At 40.5% G+C, this 20511-nt stretch overlaps 1 protein-coding gene across 1 annotated transcript in view; it reads left to right on the top strand.

Annotated features, from left to right (window-relative positions):
* The window catches only part of Kif14 (kinesin family member 14), a 71744-nt gene that overhangs the window by 3745 nt on the left and 47488 nt on the right, over positions 1 to 20511 (top strand). Inside the window, exons 3-9 of the mRNA XM_005348435.2 lie at positions 1876 to 1963; positions 6509 to 6607; positions 10388 to 10440; positions 11017 to 11047; positions 11486 to 11593; positions 14745 to 14861; positions 15304 to 15419. Of these exons, the coding sequence (XP_005348492.1) occupies positions 1876 to 1963; positions 6509 to 6607; positions 10388 to 10440; positions 11017 to 11047; positions 11486 to 11593; positions 14745 to 14861; positions 15304 to 15419 (612 nt within the window). The remainder of the gene's footprint in view (positions 1 to 1875; positions 1964 to 6508; positions 6608 to 10387; positions 10441 to 11016; positions 11048 to 11485; positions 11594 to 14744; positions 14862 to 15303; positions 15420 to 20511) is intronic.

Consider the following 20511-nt stretch of genomic DNA (forward strand, 5'->3'; position numbering starts at 1 on the left):
TGTGGCGTATTTGTGCATGGGCTCATGTGCCATGGCATATGTATGCATGGGTGCATGTGCCATGCATATTTGTGCATGAGTGCATGTGCCGTGGCGTATTTGTGCATGGGCTCATGTGCTGTGGCATATGTATGCATGGGTGCATGTGCCGTGTGTATTTGTGCATGTGCCATGCGTATTTGTGGAAGTTAGAGGCCAGCTTTGTGCAGTTGGTTCTTCTGCCTTTATATAGGTTCTGGGAATTGACCTCGGGTCACCGGGCTTGCCTACCAAGTGCCTTTTTGCCTTGTTGAGCCATCTTGCCTGCCAAAGATTATAGTTTTGACATTGTACAGATTTGGGCTCAAGTCTCATCCGTATTCTATATACAGACTAGATCTGTATACTTAGCCTGACACTTGACTCTCTAGGCTTTACTTTACAAGGTAAATTACCTCTGTTTTGCTATAACTTAGATGATTTTTTTTTATTTTCTTTTTTATGTGTATGGGTGTTTTGCCTGCATTCATGTCTGTATACCACATGCATACCAGGTACCCAAGGAGGCCAGAAGAGGGTGTCAGATTACCTGGAACTGAAGTTATTAATGGTTGGGAGCCACCATGTTTGTTCTGGGAATTGAACTCAGGACCTTTGGAAGAACAGCTAGGGCTCTTAACCACTGTGCCGTCTTTCCAGCCCTAACTTACATTTTTTTTATAAAGTGAAATTCAAAGAGGAGTGTGTGTGTGTGTGTGTGTGTATATATGTATGTATGTGTGAGTGTATACTATGAGAACTGATAGTAAGGCATCTTAGTCTCTCATGTTTGGCACATCAAAGATTTCAATCTTTCTTGTATTAACCTGTATGAGCAACTGTGAAGTTACTAGATAAAAACATGACTAGAAATTTTGGCCATACACAAATACCTGGTTTTATTAAGGATATTTTAATATAGATTTTAAGCAGGAGGATTAGAAGAAGGATGCTCAGAAGGAAGGACAAGACACTCAGGAGCACAGGTGTGGACATAAGACATGGTGCAGTACGGTAACTATGGTAATTGGAGTTGCTGACAATAAATTGTATATTTCAAAAAATGCTCAGAAATTTTGGTTAGTTCAGTATAATAAAATGATCAATACTGAAGTTTTATGCTTTACCAATTACTCTGCCCTGCCCATTCTACATTTTATTTAGGTATTTAAATATACCACTGTATCCCATTAATGTGTACAATTACTCTGTCAACTCAAAATCTTAAAACAGTATTAAAGGTAGAGAGAGCATCCTGTGAATGGTAGCTACAACAATATTTCCTGTCCTGAAGGAAACAGTTAGAATTTTAATTGACATCAATGACAGTCTTTGCTTGTACTGTCTTGCAGTAACCCTTTCCATTCCTGACATTCCCATTTTAAAGGCTGACTTGCTGTTTAACGGGGTTAAGTATCTTATGTGAGGTCGTGGGGCTAACCCAGCAGTCTATAAACTGGGTCTGCGGGCTCACACCTGCAATCTGAGAACGTGGGAGGTGGAGGCAGGAGAGTCAGAAGTTCAAGACCTGCTTGGGACAGTATCTTAGATAGAGCCTTTGCCTAGAATACGTGAGAATCTAGGTTCAATTCCCAGTCCACCCCCACTCCTCCCAACAAAAGAAATTCAAGGCTGTGTAGTGATTTTGAGGCCAGCTGGGATACATGAGACTCTGACTTGAAGTAAGATTTAGATGGGGCTGATTTGGTTCCAGAGTCTAGATTCTTAGGTGTTAGCAGTGGAATTGTGTGTTCACTGTTCCCTTTCCAGACCATTTCTCCTAAAAGATTTTTTTTTTTTTTAGGATTTCCAAAACTAATCAGTGTCACTTCCTTCTTGTTCATAATGTATTTCTAGGATGATGGGACTTAATGAAGAACCAGGAATAATTCCGAGATTTTGTGAAGATCTTTTTGCTCAAGTAGCCAAAAAACAAACCTCGGAGGTATGTACAAATTCAAATCACAATCGTAACCGCGAGACCCATTACACGGTCTAAAAGATGGTGTTCTTGGCTCCAGATCACCCTTGTTTGGTGTAGTATGGAGACGGAGGGGAAAGGAGGTCCCAAATGAGAAAAAGTTCTTCCTGGTGGGCAGTGGTAGAGGACTAATCTCTGGTCTCTCTCTTCTCTTGTGCTTTGCATTGTAGCTCGTGCTACCTTTGAATTCTCAGTCCCTCTGCCCTTGCCTCCTGAGTGCTGGGACTCCCGGTGGGACACCTTGCCTGGCTCCTTTCCTTGCTTCTCTCCTTTTGTGCTGCGTAGCGGCTGACAGGGTGGCAGTTAGGTGCTCATATGTGTCTCTGTATTCCGGTAGGTGCACAGACTGAGCTGAACACAGCAGGCAATGCTTGGACAACTTGAAACAAAGGGTAGTGAAGCCAGCTAGGAACCAGACTCAGCCTTAAAAGCCAGGCCTTGCTAGCCACACTACAACTAAATAGTCCGCTGGCTTCTTGTTTCACTTACTCGTTTTGCCTTCAGGAAGGATCTGCTGAGCACCTGCCATTGCTTGTTAATATAATGGACTAGCTTTGTGTCAAAGTCAATTGATCGTGAGACTCATCAGGGAACTGATGGGAGCCGGCATATGTGTCTTACAAATCTCTCCTGGAGATTCCTTATCAGTTGCTCTGGAGTGCAGCCTAAGAATTTCTAGTTTCTATACCTGCATAAGGGAAACTGTTATACTAGGTTTGGGGACATAAGGTCTCTATAGTCAAGAGAAACAGAAAAGGTGGACCAGTGAACAGCCAAGTATAATCAATTACATGCTAAGTCTATTCAAGCAAGCACTGTGTTGTTACATTGTATTACCTTTTTCTGTTATATTATAACACAATAGCAAAGGTAAATTTGTAAAAATAAAGTTTCTCACAGTGCTGGAATCTGGAAGCCCAATATCAAGGCACTGTCACAGTGTGGACTTTCTTACATCATAACATGACAAGGTGTGTAGGCTTGGGTCTTAAAGCCATCAATCCTATCATTGGGTCTTACCCTGAGGACCATACCCGTCCCTAATTGCCTCCAAATAGTGTGCACATGAGAATTTGGGTTATTTGGTTGTCCCACAAAATATTAACTTTTGGGGGATGCATTCAAAGCACAGCAAGCAGGAACGTGAGGGAACTGGAGACAAGTTTTCTTAGCAGGGGGAGCAACTGTTCTCGCTTTTGAAGGACATATTCTGGTTATTGGCTTGGGGAGGAAAAGCAGGAAAGGCATCCAAGCAGAGGACGAGCAGGCACAAAGATGAGAATGAAGAGAAAATAGGGAGCCTTTGAGAATTTGTAAATTGTTTACTCCAGTTTGAGTGGAATTTGATGGTGGAGAGTGGCCAGAGATGGATGAAACCAGAGGGGCATAAGTAGACTTCATAAACTCGTGCACCTATAGACTGTGCTCCATATATTCCCTGAGCCTAGGAAGGGATGGTGATGTACCTGTCCCATCCTGTTCAGGGCCAAGAACACCACTGTCTCTTGTTCTCAGTGTTTTGCTTAGTTATGAGTGTCTGTATTAATTGTTGTCCACTGCAGTAAGGATCTTCTTTGGTGAAGTCTGGGCACAGCACTAATCCGTGGGTATAAACATGAGAATTTAGAAGGTAGTTTGACAACATGACTAGGAAGCAGCAGTAAAAGGTTCACCCCAGTACCTATGACCTCCCCAGGCATACCCTTGACTAAGTGTATGGATCCAGGCACAAGTTCTCTGCTGGAGAGCAGACATCAAATCCAACCACAAAACAGTTGATTACTCCGATACCAGTCTTGCCATTATTGTACCAGAGGGTCAGCTTGTCTGGGAGGGCATCACTTAGCTCTCCAGATTCGCGCTGAGAAAGACTTGGTGAGTTTACCCAGTCCTACCTTGGCTTCTCCGTGTAGCTAGCTGTGTGGGATCCTCAGCAGTAAGGGTTTGCCGTCTAGTTCTGGTAGGAAGCTAAGAGCAATGGCCAGGGCCTGTATGCTTTGGGGGCCTTTGATACTTTCCCATCCAATAGCTTGCAGGGAGGCCTCTCACACCTGGCCTCAAGACTTTTGTTTAATAGTCCATGGCTTCTGGGAGGAACATTATTCATCCATGGAATATACCCCCATTCACTCTTTTTATTATAATTTTAATAAGCTCATAAAACAATTTCCATATGGCCTTTTTATATCGCCTTAGTTTAATTGCCCCTCCTTCTTCTCCTTTTCCTCTCCTCTCAGGCTTAGACCTGATCATGTTTATAATCATTTTCTCTACCCCCATTTCTCATGTCCAGTATCCTACTGTCCTCCCTTCATTCATTATAATATTTTCCTGTACATTTCTTATTTTATGTTTATAGCTGAATTAAATTCCATTGTGTTTATTTACCACATTCTCATTATCCATTCATGTATGGATGGACATCTAACCTGATTCTATTTCCTTGTCTTGTAAGTAGAGCCACAGGGAACATGGGGTGCAGCTGTCTGTAGAGTACAGTCTTCTGGACATATGCCCAGGCGTGGTACAGCTGGGTCATGTGGCAGTTTCATGTTTAGCCTTTTGCTATCCTGGAGCTTTCTCTGTAGATCTGGCTGCCTCGAAGTTGGTGAGATCCACTTGCCTCTGCCTTCTGAGTTGTACCGTCACACCCAGCTGTCCTAGAACTCACTTGGTGGACCAGGCTGACCTTGAACTAAGAGATTTGTTTGCCTCTCTCCAAGAGCTGGAATTAAAGGCACTACCACCATCTACACTTTTAGCTTTCTGAGAAACCTCCACACTGGTTTCCATAGTGGCTCTAATCCCTTGCCAACAGTAATGGATCCTGTTTCCCCACACCCTTGCCATCATTGTTTTTTGAATAGTAGCCGTTCTAACTGGAGTAAGATGGGGTCTCAGGTTAGTGTTTTTCATTTCCTTTTGTCTAATGGTGTTGAGCACTTAAGAGAAAGAACATTTGTATTCTTTCTCTTGAGAGCGTCTATTCAGCTCTATAACTTTTTTTTTAATCAGATTGTTTACTTTCTTGGCTTAGTTTTTTAAATTCCATATATATTTTATACATGAATTCTCTGTCAGATTTTCTCCCATTACTTTGACTGTTAATTTTCTATTAGAGAGTATCTTGATTTCTCTGCAGTGGGACCTTTCTGGGGAAGGCCTTATCCTTAGCAACAAGCTAACACCGTACACATGGTAGGTGAGTACTTAGATGCTTAGGCTTAAATTGAACTTTATCTAGACATTAACTGGAAAAAATGCAAAAACTTGTTTCAAGGAGATAAAATTCACAATACATTTTAAACCATTTTTGTGTACAGTTTGGTGGTGCATTTTTTAAAAATAATCATTTACTTATTGTGGAAGCAGATGTGTCACAGGTGCTCGTGGAGGTCAGAAGACAGCTTGTGGGGAGTCTGTTCTCTCTTCTACTGTGTGGGTCCCAAAGATCAAATTCTGATCATCAGGCTAGGCAGCAAACATCCTTTCCTAGTGCTCTACCTCACAGCTCCCCATGCTAAATTCTTAACACAGTCTCTATGCAGTTCCCAAAGCTTCCACTGCTCCCAAAGAAGACTTTGAACATATTAAATTGTCATGTCCATTTACTGTTTCCAAACTCTGGCAGTTACTAATCTGCTTATGTCTCTCTGAATTTGCCTGCTTTGAAAATTTCATATAAATGGAATGATATGCTGTATAGCCTGTCTGTCTGGTTTCTTTCACTTAGCATTATTTGTTGGAGGTAATCTGTGTTATAGCAAAGTATCAATCAGTACTTCACTCTTTTGATGGCTGAATAATAATAATACAAAAGGCTGTTTATATCTGTTATGTTGCTATAAACATTGGTATACAAATTTTTGTTTGAATCCTCTGTATTCTTTTGAATGTGTAAGAGCAGAAATGTGAGCATTGAGCTAAATTTGTGCCTAACCTTTGAGGAACTTTTTATCCACGGTGGCTTTATCATCTTATATTTCTACCAGCAATGGAAGAGGATTTCAGTCTCTTTGCATCCTCATCAATACTTGTCATTTTATATATTTATGTGTATGAGTGTTTGCTGCATTTGCTGCTGTCCTTAGATGCCAGGGAGGGCATTGGGTCCACCATAGCTAGAGTTATGGGTGGCTGTAAGATGGGAACGGAATCTAGGTTCTCTGCAAGAGCAGCCAATGCTCTTCACACTGAGCCATTACTCCGGCCCCGTTTATTACTGCTGTTGTTTATGGCCACCCTTATGCAGTGCTTTCCCACTGTGGTTTTGATTGACATTTCCCGCTAACAGTGATGCTAATCCTCTTTGTGTGCTCGTTTGCCGTTTGTGTATGGTTTTTAGAGCAATGTTTGTTCAAGTTCTTTGCCTGATTTTTTAATTATATCTTTTATGTTGGTGATAAAAGTCCTTAATGTATCCCAGATCTGTATCCATAATAGGCGTATGATTTACAAAAATGCAAGGAATTTTAGAGTAAATTGGATGCATTGTTTCTTTCCATTTAGGTCAGCTACCATCTTGAAATGAGCTTCTTTGAAGTTTATAATGAGAAGATTCACGACCTTCTGGTCTGTAAAGGTGAAAATGGGCAGCGAAAACAACCAGTAAGAGCCAAATCACTTTTACTGCATTTGTTTACTTGTTTATGGGGGAGAGTGGCACCTGTGTCTGCCACTGTGTACATGAGGAAGTCTGGACAGCTTGCTGGAATCCATTCTCTCCTTCTGCCATGTGGGTTCCAGAGGCTGAACTCAGGTCCTTGGGCTTGGTGGCAAGTGCCCTTATCCACTGAGCCATCTCTCAAATGATTTTTTAAATGTGTGTGTGTGTGTGTGTGTGTGTATGTGTGTATGTGTGTGTGTGTGTATGTGTGTGTATGTGTGTATGTGTGTGTGATGTATGTGTGTGTATGTGTGTGTGTGTATGTGTGTGTGTGTGTATGTGTGTGTGTGTATGTGTGTGTGTGTATGTATGTGTGTGTGTGTATGTGTGTGTGTGTGTGTGTATGTGTGTGTGTGTATGTGTGTGTGTATGTGTGTATGTGTGTGTATGTGTGTGTGTGTCGTGGTGTGTGTATGTGTGTGTGTGTGTCGTGGTGTGTGTATGTGTGTGTGTATATGTGTATGTGTGTGTGTATATGTGTATATGTGTGTGTATATGTGTATATGTGTGTGTATGTGTATATATATGTGTGTGTGTGTGTGTCGTGGTGTGGGTATCTGAAGATAAGAGGACAATCTTACAGAGTCCATTTCTCCTTCCACTGTGTATTCTGGGGATCAGACTCTTTATCAGGCTTGGGGACAATCACTTTATCTGCTGATCCATCTCACCTGATCTAACTAATTTATCATTTATTTTTATTTCCGTCTGTATAACTGTATGCTTTTGTGGGTTCTCTGGAGAACATGGCTTTGATTTTTTACAAAAATGCTTCCATGTGATAAATGCCTGGGATCTCCAGATTAACTATGCTGGTATCCAGCAGTATCTGAACATTAGCACAAGTGGGAATTTAACTAGCTAAAGCTTAACTTATTTTTAAATTTTAATCAAGTAGCCAGGCATGGAGGAGCAAGCATGATAGATTTCTGAGATCAAGGTTAGCCTGGTCTACAGAGTGGGGTCCAGGACAGCCAGGGCTATGCCCTAAACCATAACACCCTGTCTCAAAAAACAAGTAAATAAATCATAATGAAATATTATCTAAAGGTTAAAAATAAAATATCTATCCCAGGATTTATTAAGACTGTGTGAGTCAAATATGAAATGTCTAATAGTTTGTAAGCCAAAAGAATCTAAAAGTTTTAAAAATTGTATTCTTCTAGAACAGCTGTTCTCAACATGTGGGTCACAACCCCTTTGTGGGTCAAATAACCCTTTTAGAGGGGTCACATATCAGATATCATACATATCAGATATGATTTAACAGTAAAATCAGAGTTTATGAAGTAGCAATGAATATTATTTTATGGGTGGATATCACCACAACATGATGGATTATTTGCATTTTGAAAATGCATGTGTGTGTATGTATGTGTGTGTGTATGTGTGTGTGTATGTGCATGTGTGTGTATGTGTGTGTGTATGTGTGTGTGTCTATGTGTGCATGTGCATGTGTGTCTGCCTGCATGTGGAGGCCAGAGAAAGCCTCAAATATTATCCTCAGAATATTGTCCACCTTCTTTGAGACAGGCTGTTCATTGGTCTAGAGCTCACCAGTTAGGGCAGATTGGCTGCTTAGTGAGCCTCCTGCCTCCACTTCCCCAGTGCTGGGATTGATTATAAGCATGTGTGCCATTGTGACAGACATTTTCTTTTCTTTTTTTTTAATTGATTTTTATTGAGCTCTACATTTTTCTCTGCTCCCCTCCTTGCTTCACCCCTCCCCTTCAACCCTCTCCCAAGGTCCCCAGGCTCCCAATTTACTCAGGAGATCAGTGACAGCCATTTTCATCTGGGTCACCCGGCTTGAATCCCGTCTTTTCCGTTATGAGGCAAACACTTTATTGAGTTAGTACCTTAGCCTCTATTTATTTGATTTTTGTTGTTTTGTTTTTTAAGACAGGGTTTCTATGTGTAGCTTTGGTGACTTTCTTAGAACTCGCTCTGTAGACCAGGTTGGCTTCCAACTCACAGAGATTCTCCTGCCTCTGCTGTGGGGACGCTATTCCTCCTACATAACATTTCTAATCCACACTCCCCCTACCCTGAAACATATGACTTTGTGTGACTTACAACAGATGCCCAACATGTGGCTTATGACAGATGGCTGCCCACAAAGTGTTGGTAGGAGGAACAGATAAATGAAAGAAACACAGAGACATATGATAATACCAGGAGGGCAACTCAGTCAATACTGAATCCACCCCCATTTATTTTCCATATGCTTATATACCTCAATACAAAGAGGGGGGGGGGAATATTTATTTATTTATTTATTTATTTATTTATTTATTTATTTATTTAGTATACAGTATTCTTTCTGCATTATGCCTGCAGGCCAGAAGAGGGCACCAGACCTCATTACAGATGGTTGTGAGCCACCATGGGGTTGCTGGGAATTGAACTCAGGGCCTTTGGAAGAGCAGGCAATGCTCTTAACCTCTGAGCCATCTCTCCAGCCAGAAAGACTTCTTTTGAAAAAAATGACACAGAAGACATTCAAAACAGTTACTTCCTTTAATACTCAAGCCACATTTCTGGAGTTAAGCATTCTAATGTTTTGGGCAGGATAAGCAGCAAACACACCCTAGACCAAGTATTCTATAGGCAGCCACTCCCTATGGCAAACCTCCTGTAGGCTTGAATTCTCTAACATTTAGTCAGGGCGGAGCAGATCCACCTCTATGGGCCATCTACTGTCCAAAACACCAAGTAACCACACCCTAGGTCAGGATATCTTGTTTGTGACCTGTTGTCAGCAACTTTGGTAGAGAGCTCAAACTCTCTGATCTTTAGTCAAGGTGGAGCAGGACTCATAACTGTGGGTCCCTACACTCTGCCTCCTGAGTGCTGGGACTAAAGGCGTGTGCCACCACCTCCTGGCTTATTTGATGTTTTGTAGATCATCTGTGAAACAGATTTCAGCTAAAATAACAAAACAAAACTGTAGAGTTAGAATTGGAGTTTTAATTTTATGAAGGCCCTCTCAACACAAGAAATGAAAATCTAAAATCACTTTCTTTGCCCAATGTTATGATGTTTACCATTGATAACATTGAGAAACTTAAAATGGCATTTTCTCCAATGATTTCTATGCATTTTTAAATTTCTGAATAAAGTTTAAAATATAAGTGAAAATTTTAATATCTGAAGTTTATAATGAATTTGTTTTAGAGAGACTTAAAAGCATATATAATAGCTACTGCAGAATTTAACTTAAGAATAAAGAGTAAGACATGAACAGGCTGTATATTATGCGACTTACAAATATTTCTGGTGTTGATGTTTCTTAGTGTCCTAGAGATTTTGTCAGAACCTTTGTATTTCTTTCTGAATAGAGTAGAGATAAATCTCTATCTCAAACTTGATATAAAAAAAGATTCAGCAAAAAATAGTTTCCATGAATTTGAAAAAGAACAAGGGGTATAAATAGAAGGGTTTGGAGGGAAGAAAGGGACAGGGAAATGGTTTAATTATAATCTTAAATAATAAAAGAAATATTTTTAAAAGAAGAAAACATAAATTTCAAAAATAGTTGATATCTTTCCACTGGAACAAATAATAACCTCATAGATTAAAAAATAACACAACAGTAGTTAATATTTGTTAATTTTTCAAAAATGTAGATTCAAGTTAAAGAGTAAATAAAAAAGATTCAGAATTGTATTTCCTACTAAATATTTGTTCCATCCTTAAAGATGTAATGTTTCTTTCTCCAGCTGAGAGTGAGGGAGCATCCTGTTTCTGGACCGTACGTTGAAGCTCTGTCGATGTAAGTGTCTGCTCAGGCAGTGCGAGGGGAGGGGAAGCAGATGACTGGAGAGCATGCTTGCCCATGGGCCTTATCACACTGCTATAATCTGAGTATTAAATGCAGATTCCCTTCTTGTTCTCATCTTTCCCCCATCAGCTTAGGATCTTTGTGTTCCAATTTAGGCTGAGTGAAGAGTTTTACACCCGCCAACAGTAATTCCCTCTCTTTTGGCTTGTTCTTTTTGTTAAGGAAAAGAAAAGTGGTTTAATATACATTCAGCTCTGTTGAGTAACTGAATTGTATTGGATGTGTGAACCCACATCCATGCATGTGTGTTGTGTATGCCCATACGCAGTGGAATATTATAATGTTAAGATTCCAACGTGCTTTACTGGGGAAAAAAATCATAATTCCTGGTAAAATTTAAGGCATTACCATATCTGTCTCTTAAGAAATTATTAAAGAAAAATTAGTATAATAATGTTTGTGAATTAGTTTATTATGATTGTTAAAGAGTCATTAATCAAAGATTGTTAATTTATCAGAACATGAGTAAAATCAGTAAAATTGTTTTTGTCTTTTTTAAAAAAATAGGAATGTTGTCAGTTCTTACTCTGATATTCAGGTAAGATTGATTATATCTTATCTCATTTTAACTAGACAGAGCATGATCATAAACATTTATGAGACAGGTTCTCCTAAATTGTCATGAGCGAAAGGAAAATCTTGTGAACTGAATCTGCTTGTTAAGCTTTAACCAAACTAGTTGATTTTCTCAATTAAAACACTGAACAACAGTGTCACTTTAGAAGATGAGAAAAAGCTTCCTAAGGGCATTATTTTCCGGTGCAGATTTCCGTGAAGGAAACAAGAAAAAAAAAAAAGGAGGCAAAGGCCTTGCAAATTGTTAGAAGATAAACAGTAATTTCTTTTTATAAATTAATTAAGCATTTGCGGAAGTTACAAATGTACATAAGAATCAACTGTACTTTCTTTTTTTTGTTACTTAATTTTTTTCGAATAAATCATGGTAGTCTTGCCTGGCCTGCATCTTTCTTCTCAGAGTTGGCTGGAACTGGGGAATAAGCAAAGAGCAACGGCGGCTACCGGCATGAACGATAAAAGCTCCCGGTCCCACTCAGTTTTCACCCTGGTGATGACCCAGACCAAGGTACTTTTATTGTAATCTAATTGCATTTTTTCATTAAAATATAATTGCATTGTTTACCCCCTTCCCTTTCCTTCCTTCAGTCCCTCCCATGTTATCCCCACCTTGCTCTTTCTCAGATTCATGACCTCTTTTCCTTTGTTATTACATGCCTACACACACACACACACACACACACACACACAATTTGTAAGTATATGATTTTAGAGCTGACCACTTGGTACTGGATAAGACTAATTCTCCCCTTCTCAGCCTTCCTTGGTTGCCTAGAGTTCTTTGTCTAAGGGTGGAGTCTCATGAGGTTTCCTTTCCACCTTAGTGTCTCTTGGTATTGTCCCCGCTCAGGTCTTATTTAGGCAACTACATTATTGAGGTATAATGGGTGAAGAGTTCCTGTCGTTTTTAGGAGACAAAAATCTCACACCAGGTCTCCTTGTTCTCTGACTTACAATCTTCCTGTCCCCTTTTCCACAATGTCCCCTCAGCCTTAAGTGCAGGAGTGTTGTACACATACCTGTTGGGGCTGAACACCCTGTGGCCTGTTGTTCTCTGCATTTTGACCAGTTGTACTTTTCTGTAAGGGTCTCTCACAAAGAGAAGCTTCTCTGATGAAAAGTGAGAGCTACACTTACCCGTGCATCTCAGGCTAAGTGTTTAGAATGTCGTGAGGAACTATGCTAGCTTAGTGAAGTGGCCATAGTAGTGTCTCCTCTAAGATCCATGACCTCATTGTCCCGGAGTCACTGGCTGGCTTTCTAGGCATCATTTCCCCCTGTTGAGTGGGCCTTCTTAGACAGCTTTGGCTACCACCAAAATATGAGTGCCACTATCAATTGCGCGCATGCTGGTCATAGTCATGGTTCATAGGTATCATAGCTGGGTAGGACTCTGTTGCTTCCCTCCTTGGCATCTTTCAAGACTGTGAGAGTCCTTGGGAGGAGGCTTTCAGGTCACTTTGGGTTAAGATCCAGAGTCCTGCGTCTGTCCTAAGGGCAGAGCAAAGTATTTTGCTGCAGGTGGCAATTTTCATAGATAAGATAGTGACTGCATTTGTTCTGTGTTTTTCTTACTTACTTCTGTAAGTCTAAAAATAGAAGTATAGTATAAGTGTAAAGAGATTTTAGAGAATTTCACATAACTTTACATTTGCTGTTTTTAATCAAAAGCACATTATTAATAATTTATGATTATCAGTAATCTATATCAGTAATAGATGACTAACAATTTATGTTATCATTGATAAAAACTTAGCAATATATGACAATATATAGTAATTTTAGAACACTTGGGAAAACATTAGAAAATAAAAGGTGGTTTTAAGGCTAGGGAGGTAAGTCAGTGTGTAAAGGGCTTGAGACACAAGCATGTTAAAACATTGGGCACAATAGCACAGATTTACAGTCCCAGCCCTGGAGAGGCACAGACAGACAGACCCCTAGCTCGTTGCCCAGATAGCCTGAACTCTGTGGTAGACTTCAGGGCAAGGAGGGATGGACAGTTCTAAAGAGAAACACCTGAGGTTAATCTCCATGTGCATGAGTACACACATTCATGAACATTCACACACATGCACTCACACACATATACAAACACAGAAAAAGAATAATAAAAAATAACCCATAGATTCCACTCCTCAAGTCTCTGTAAGCATTTTGCTATATGATCTTTCAGTTAGCTATAATCACAATCAAATTTCACAAAACTTTTTAACACTCACATGCCATAGAAATTCTTTGTAGAGATAATTTTTAAAGTTTTACAATATTCCACTATTATAATTGTTTTATTTTTCTCTGCCGTTAGCCATTTATATATCGATTTAAAATGTTTTGCTATTATTCTGTTGAGATAAGCAACAAATGAAATAAACAAGATTTTTCTTTTTCTTTTTTTAACCCCCAAGGCAGGGTCTCTCTGTGTAGCCCTGGCTGTTTTGGAACTTGCTCTGTAGACCAGGCTGGCCTCAAGCTCTCATAGCTCCACCTGCCTCCCAAGTGCTGGAATTAAAGGCGTGTGCCACCACCACCTGACTAAGCAACATTTTTCTATTCCTAGGGCAAAGTTTTTCAGCCCAACAAACTTCTTCGCCAACACAATAATCCAAATCAGACCAAATCAAACCAAACTAGAAAAAGCCCAGGCTTAATGGATGCTAGCACTCCCAGGTGGCCTTCCAGTTGGAGAGGGAAAGGAGAATCAGAAAGACCACCAGCTCAGTCTCTGAGGGGCAGTTTAAATAGCCCGTGGGAGTGGTCTTAAGACTCTCTGGGAGGGGTCACCACCGTCTTGTGGGCTTTCTCGGAGGTGGAGTCTGGACTGAGGCAACTTGTAGCTACTACTATGTGTACTACGGTCCTGTAGCACCTATACTATGTGTACTACGGTACTATGCCTGTAGCTTATCACCTGCAATATAGGAGTTTTGCTAGTTGGGCAAGCAGCTGGAGACTAACACACACACACAGAAACAGAGACAGAGACAGAGAGACAGTGCTCAGAGCAGCTAGAAGCACAGGAAAACAAGCTGTTTACTCCAGCAGTCAAGAGGTCACAGGAAATTCAGGGTCTGGGGGTCCATAGTCCCTAATAGCAACTCCCAGGGGCGGGACCTGGGATGGGAAGTTTCCCCCCAAACATTCCAGAATGGATGCCATGGGCTACGGTGAAGCCTGAACCCAAACACCAGTTGTTTGCTTAAGATACTTAAGTAGTTAAGGCTTTTGCTCTTTTTAAAGTAAGTTCTTTTATATATTTGTTGCAATCTAAGCTCTACTCAATGTGTTCTTTTTAGTAGACTTCATGGCTATGCATGCATTGTTACATAGTAAGAGATGGGTTTGTTTTTTGTTTTTTAATTTATTTATGTTTTATGTCTGTGTGGGCTGCTTGCATACCCACATGTCAGAAGAGGACATCAGATCCTGTTATAGATGGTTGTGAGCCACCATGTGGTTACTGGGAATTGAACTTCTGGATCTGTACTGAATCTCTGGAAGAGCAGCCAGTGCCCTTAGCTGCTGAGCCATCTCTCCAGCCCAGAGATCGTTTTAAAAATAAATAATTTATAACTTGAGTAATTTTGCCCTTTAAAGACTTATGTTGATGGCAAGTTATTAAAAGAGTCTTGCTTTATTTCCCTTTGATATTATTATAGACAGAATTCGTGGAAGGGGAGGAGCATGACCACAGAATCACAAGCCGCATAAACCTCATAGATTTGGCTGGCAGCGAGCGCTGCTCTGCCGCCCACACGAGTGGGGAGCGACTGAAGGTAAGAAGGGTGCTGGTCACTCATTCTCTCTGCCTCTTGTACGGTGGGGTCTGAGTTGCTGAGGCTGACCATCAACTCCTTTGCACAGTGACCCTCCTACCTCAGGCTCCATCATAGCTGGGACCACAGGTGGGCCCTACCTTTTCCCTTAGTCTTGCCATGATGGTGAAATTTATTTTGAGGGCATTATTTTTAGGAGAGTGTAACTTGAATATACTTAACAACAAAAAGCAAAGTATCTTTATCTTTACTTTTTAGATTGTAGTGGATCTCATACTTCATTGTGATTACTTTTCAAAGAAAATTATTTTGAGTCATAAAAATGTTGATAGTTTATGGAAGAAAGTATTTACTCAGTAATTATATGAGGAGTGAGGTATTTTATGGTATAGATCTGTTGCTGAAATGTTAAGAAAAATAACTATTTTTAACCGTACTACAGGAAGGTGTAAGCATTAATAAGTCCTTGCTGACTCTGGGGAAGGTCATATCTGCGCTCTCCGAGCAAGCAAACGGAAAAAGGGTTTTTATTCCATATCGTGAATCTGTTCTTACGTGGCAAGTATCTTTCAAAACATAAGTAATGGGGTTTGTTTTGTTTTTGGTGTATGTCTGTGGTGTATGCATGTTTGCATGAGTGCTTGCCTGCGTGTGTGCATGTGGAGGCCAGAGGTCAAATTCAGAGTCTCCTCTGTCCTCTCTCTGCCTGATTCTTTAGAAAGATCTCTCACTGAATCTGGAACTCGGTGTTCTGGTTTGAATAGCTGGCTAGTCTCTGGAGTCTGCTGCTTCTCCAGGACTGGGAGTATGGGGTGTATCTTAGTCACTGTTCTACTGCTGTGACAAAACACCATGGCCAAGGTAATCTAGAAAAACACATCTAATTGCAGACCTGCCTGGAGTTTCAGAGAGTGAGTCCATACCATGGCGAGGAGAAATGCAGCTGAGACAGACTTGGAGCTGGAGCAGTAGCTGAGAGCTTGCTTCTGCTTCATAACCATGAAGTGAAGGGGTGGGAGAAGGCCACAGAGGAGAGGAGAGTGGGGGCGGGGGGAGCGCTAACTCAGTGGCTCAAGCCACCAAAGTGTGTTCAACCTTCTTTTTTTTTTTTTTGGCTATTTTGAGATAGGGTTTGTCTGTGTAACTAACTGCCCTAGCTGTCCTGAAACTTGCTCTGTAGAGCAGACTGGCCTCAAACTCGCAGAGATATATGCCTGCCTCTGCCTCCCTAGTGCTGGGATTAAAGATGTGTGCCACCACCTCCCATCTGTGCCCAGCTTTTCTGTGAGTTCTGGGGACCAGAGCTCAGGTCCTCATGCTTGCACAAGTACTTTACCCACTGACCCATCTCCTCAGCTCCTGAAAAATAAATAACAGTGTAAGATATAGTGGGCTGGGATGGTAGAGTGCTTGCTGGTGTGCACAAAGTCTTGCAGGACTGTTGCAGGAGGTTGCTTGTTTATTTCCTGATTGCTTAGCACTAAGACCTGAAATAACCACACAGAAACTATATTAATTAAATCACTACTTGGTCCATTAGTTCTAGCTTCTTATTGGCTAACTCTTGCATCTTAATTTAGCCCATTTCTATTCATCTGTGTATCGCCACGTGGCTGTGACTTACCAGGTAAAGTTCAGGCGTCTATCTCTGATGGGGCCACATGGCTTCTCAGTGACTCCTCCTTATTTCTTCAGCATTCAGTTTAGTTTTCCCCACCTACCTCTCTCTATTCTGCTCTGCGCAGGCCTAAGACAACTTCTTTACTAACCAATGGTAGTCACAGCATACAGAGGGGAATCCCACATCACAGGAAGTTTTAGGTTCAGACCCCAGCAATGCCAAACACACATACACACATGCGCACACACACACACACACACACACACACACACACACACACACACACAGTAGATAGACTTTTCTTTTGGGCTGCCAGCTCACAAGAAAATGACCAGAGGCTTATTATTAATTTTGAAAGCTTGGCCTTAGCTTAGGCTTGTTTCTAGCTCTTATAACTTAAATTAACTCATATTTTTTTAATCTTAATATTTTTTAATCTTCCACATATTCATTACCTCATCTTAATTTTACCCATCCTGTTTCCTCAGTGTCTGGCTGGCAACTCTGCCTTTCTTCCCTGATCTCTCTGTGCAGAAGTCCCTGCTATTCCTCCTGCCTAGCTATTGCCCATTTAGCTTTTTATTAAACCAGTTACTGTGACACATTTTCACACAGTGTAAAGAAACTTTCTACACATTTCTCCCTTTGTGTCTAAATAATAAGGTTTAACTCTAACAATGAGAGAGAGAGAGAGAGAGAGAGAGAGAGAGAGAGAGAGAGAGAGAGAGAGAGAGATATGGTAGACTGATTTCATGTTTTGGCTTAGAGGAGAATTATGAATTCTAGAAACAATCTACCTGGAATGTCTTCAGAGATGAATGTAAAGCTCTCTGCTTATGCTTGTTAGCACTTCACATGTATTACAGAACATTTGCTCTGTGTATAAAGTGAAATTGAATAATTTTGTTTGCCTAGCACTTAACAGCTAGCACATAGCTCTTCCGTGTTTTTATGAGTGTTCATTTTACTTCCGATACATCATTGTCCCGGTATGAATTTAATGTTCAACTTCTAATAAACATTAATATAGATAAGATAGCCTGTAGCATATAATGATTTTTCTTGAAAATTTTCTACTTGATGGTGTGAAAAATGATAAATATTCAAGAAAAATTTCTTCTTGTTTTGGGGATTTTTTTTAAATCTGATTTTGTGTGTGTGCATGTTGCAGTATGCATGTGGAGGCCTTACATAGGAGGTTACTCATCAGGATGATTCCTCTAGCTCCACCATTTACATGAATATTTCATAATTTCATTTTTCTCATCAGCTGACTAATATTCCATTGTGTAAATGTATCACATTTTCATTGTCATCTAGGCTGCTTCCAATTTCTGACTATTAAGAACAAAGCAGCAGTGACCATGGGTGAGCAAGCACCTATGGTAGGGTGGGGCATCCTTTGGGTGTATGTCCAAGAGTGGTACAGTGGGATCTTGAGGTAGATCTGTTCCAGCTTCCTGAGGAACCACCATGTGTGGAAACTCCTTCAGCCAATAGTCTTTAAGATACCAGCCCACTTGGGTGTGGTCTCCTATACTATAAATGTAAAACTTGTACAAGGTGTGTGTGTGCTCCCTCCCTCTCCCTATCCCCCTGTCTCTGTGCTGCTGGATTCAGTTCCTGTTCCCCTCCTGTGCAGAGGACTGTGACCTGTGAGTCTATCCCTAAATAAAGAACCCTTTATTATACTCAGTTCTGGGCTAGTGTGGGACTACTTTATAGCATCCATCTTCACCACCACAGTAATTTTTATAGAGACTGTACAAGTTTATAGTCCCACCTGCAGGAAATAAATGTTTCTCTTTTCTTGCACCCTTGACAGTGTGTGCTGTGCTTTCATTTGTTTTGTTGGTCCTGGCCACTCCAACTGAAGTAATAGGAAATCTCAAAGTAGTCTTCATTTGCATTTATTTCCCTGATGTCTAAGGATGTTGAACATTTAAGTCTTTCTCAGCCACTTGTGCTTCATCTTGTGAGAACCCTGCTTAGTTCTGTATCTCATTTTTAAATTGGGTTATTTGTTTTCTCGATACTCAGTTTTTTGAGTTCTTTACATATTTTGGATATTAGCCCTCTGTTGGGTATAGGCTGCCACTTTGTCAAAATGAGTGTCCTTTGCAGTACAGAAGCTTCTCACCTGTGTGAGATCCCGTTTATGTGTTGTTCTCAGTGCCTGTGCTAATGGTGTCCTGTTCAGAAGGTCCTTTCCTAGGCCCGTGAGTTCTCATGGTGTCCTGCTCAGAAGGTCCTTTCCTAGGCCCGTGAGTTCTAATGGTGTCCTGCTCAGAAGGTCCTTTCCTAGGCCCGTGAGTTCTAATGGTGTCCTGGTCAGAAGGTCCTTTCCTGGGCCCGTGAGTTCTCATGGTGTCCTGTTCAGAAGGTCCCTTCCTAGGCCCGTGAGTTCTAATGGTGTCCTGTTCAGAAGGTCCTTTCCTAGGCCCGTGAGTTCTAATGGTGTCCTGTTCAGAAGGTCCTTTCCCGGGCCCGTGAGTTCTAATGGGGTCCTGTTCAGAAGGTCCTTTCCCGGGCCCATGAATTCAAGCCTATTCCCCACTTCATCTTCTGTCACAATCAGGGTATCTGATTTTGTATTGAGGTACTTGAACCATTTGGACTTGAGTTTTGTGCAGAGTGATAGGTATGGATCTATTTGCATTCTCCTGCACACAGACATCCATGTGACCAGCATCATTTGTTGAAGGTGCTGTCTTTTCTCCAGTGTGAATATTTGTATTCTTTGTCAAAATTCAGGTGTATAGAATTATGTCTGGATCTTCAGTTCTATTCTGTTGATCAATGTGTTTATTTTTATGCTAATACCATGTTGTTTTTATTACTATAGCTTGTAATACAACTTGAAATCTGGGATGACAATACTATCAGAAATTCTTGTTTTATTCAGGATTGTTTTAGTTATTCTGTTTTTTTTTATTTGTTCTTGTGTTTTTTGCTGATTTGGGGTCGGGTTTGTGTGTGTGTTTCCATATGAAGTAGAAGATTGTTTTCTTAATTTCTGTTAAGAAGTGTGTTGAAATTTTGATGGATATTACATTGAATTTGTAAGTTGCTGTTGGTAGGATGGCCATTTTCACAATATTAATCCTACCAGACATGCACATCTTTCTATCTTCTTCAATTTATTTCTTTAGTGTCTTAAAGTTTGTATGATACAAGTCTTTCACTTGCTTTATTAAATACATGATATTTTCAGTTTGCTAACTCAAGTAGAGGAGCCTTGGTGTTCAACTGGGCAAGAACCACATCTACAACAGCAGTAGTGTATCTTTATAATTGGTGTATTATTGCTCTTCTATGTTTATTTAGGTTTTCTTCTCATTAGACAGCTCTCTCTTTGTTCTAGAATAGACTATGTAGCCCAGGATGGCCTTGAACCCATGGCAGTCCTTCTGCATCAGCCTTCCAAGTGGCTCACACCATGCCCAGCTTTTCACTGCTAAATTATAATGTTATTTCTGTCTTGAAACTTAAAAGGGAGAATAGGGTTTTTTAAAAAATGACTTGAGAAGCTAGGAATAGTGAAATTCATTCTGTGATAATAAAGATATATTGAGTATTATAGTCTCTTTTACACACAGTACAGTACAGGATGTTTATATGTTAATTCATCATTTTCAGCATGTATTGGGAACTAACTTCTGCAGGTTATGATGGCACTGGGCGTACAGAGATGATGAAGACACACAGTCTCCTTGCTGTAGGAAATCACATCTAATGGGAAACATCTTACTAAAGAATGTTGGATCATGCATAAAGCCTATAAACAGTTTATTACTTTATGAAGCAATATAGAAGAAATAAGAGAAGCCAGAAGCATGGGTCAGGCGTGGTAGTGGTCCATGCCTTTAATCCCAGAACTTGGTGGCCCGAGGCAGGCAGATCTCCGGCAGATCCCTGTGGATTGGAGGCCAACCTGGAATAGCAAGTTTCAGCCTAGCTGCATAGTGAGATTCTGTCTCAAAAAAATTTAAAAAGAAATGAGAAGAAACTGTAAGAGAAAACAATGTA

This window comes from Microtus ochrogaster, chromosome 6 (assembly GCF_000317375.1).
Source record: "Microtus ochrogaster isolate Prairie Vole_2 chromosome 6, MicOch1.0, whole genome shotgun sequence".
NCBI classification, from domain to species: Eukaryota; Metazoa; Chordata; class Mammalia; order Rodentia; family Cricetidae; genus Microtus; species Microtus ochrogaster.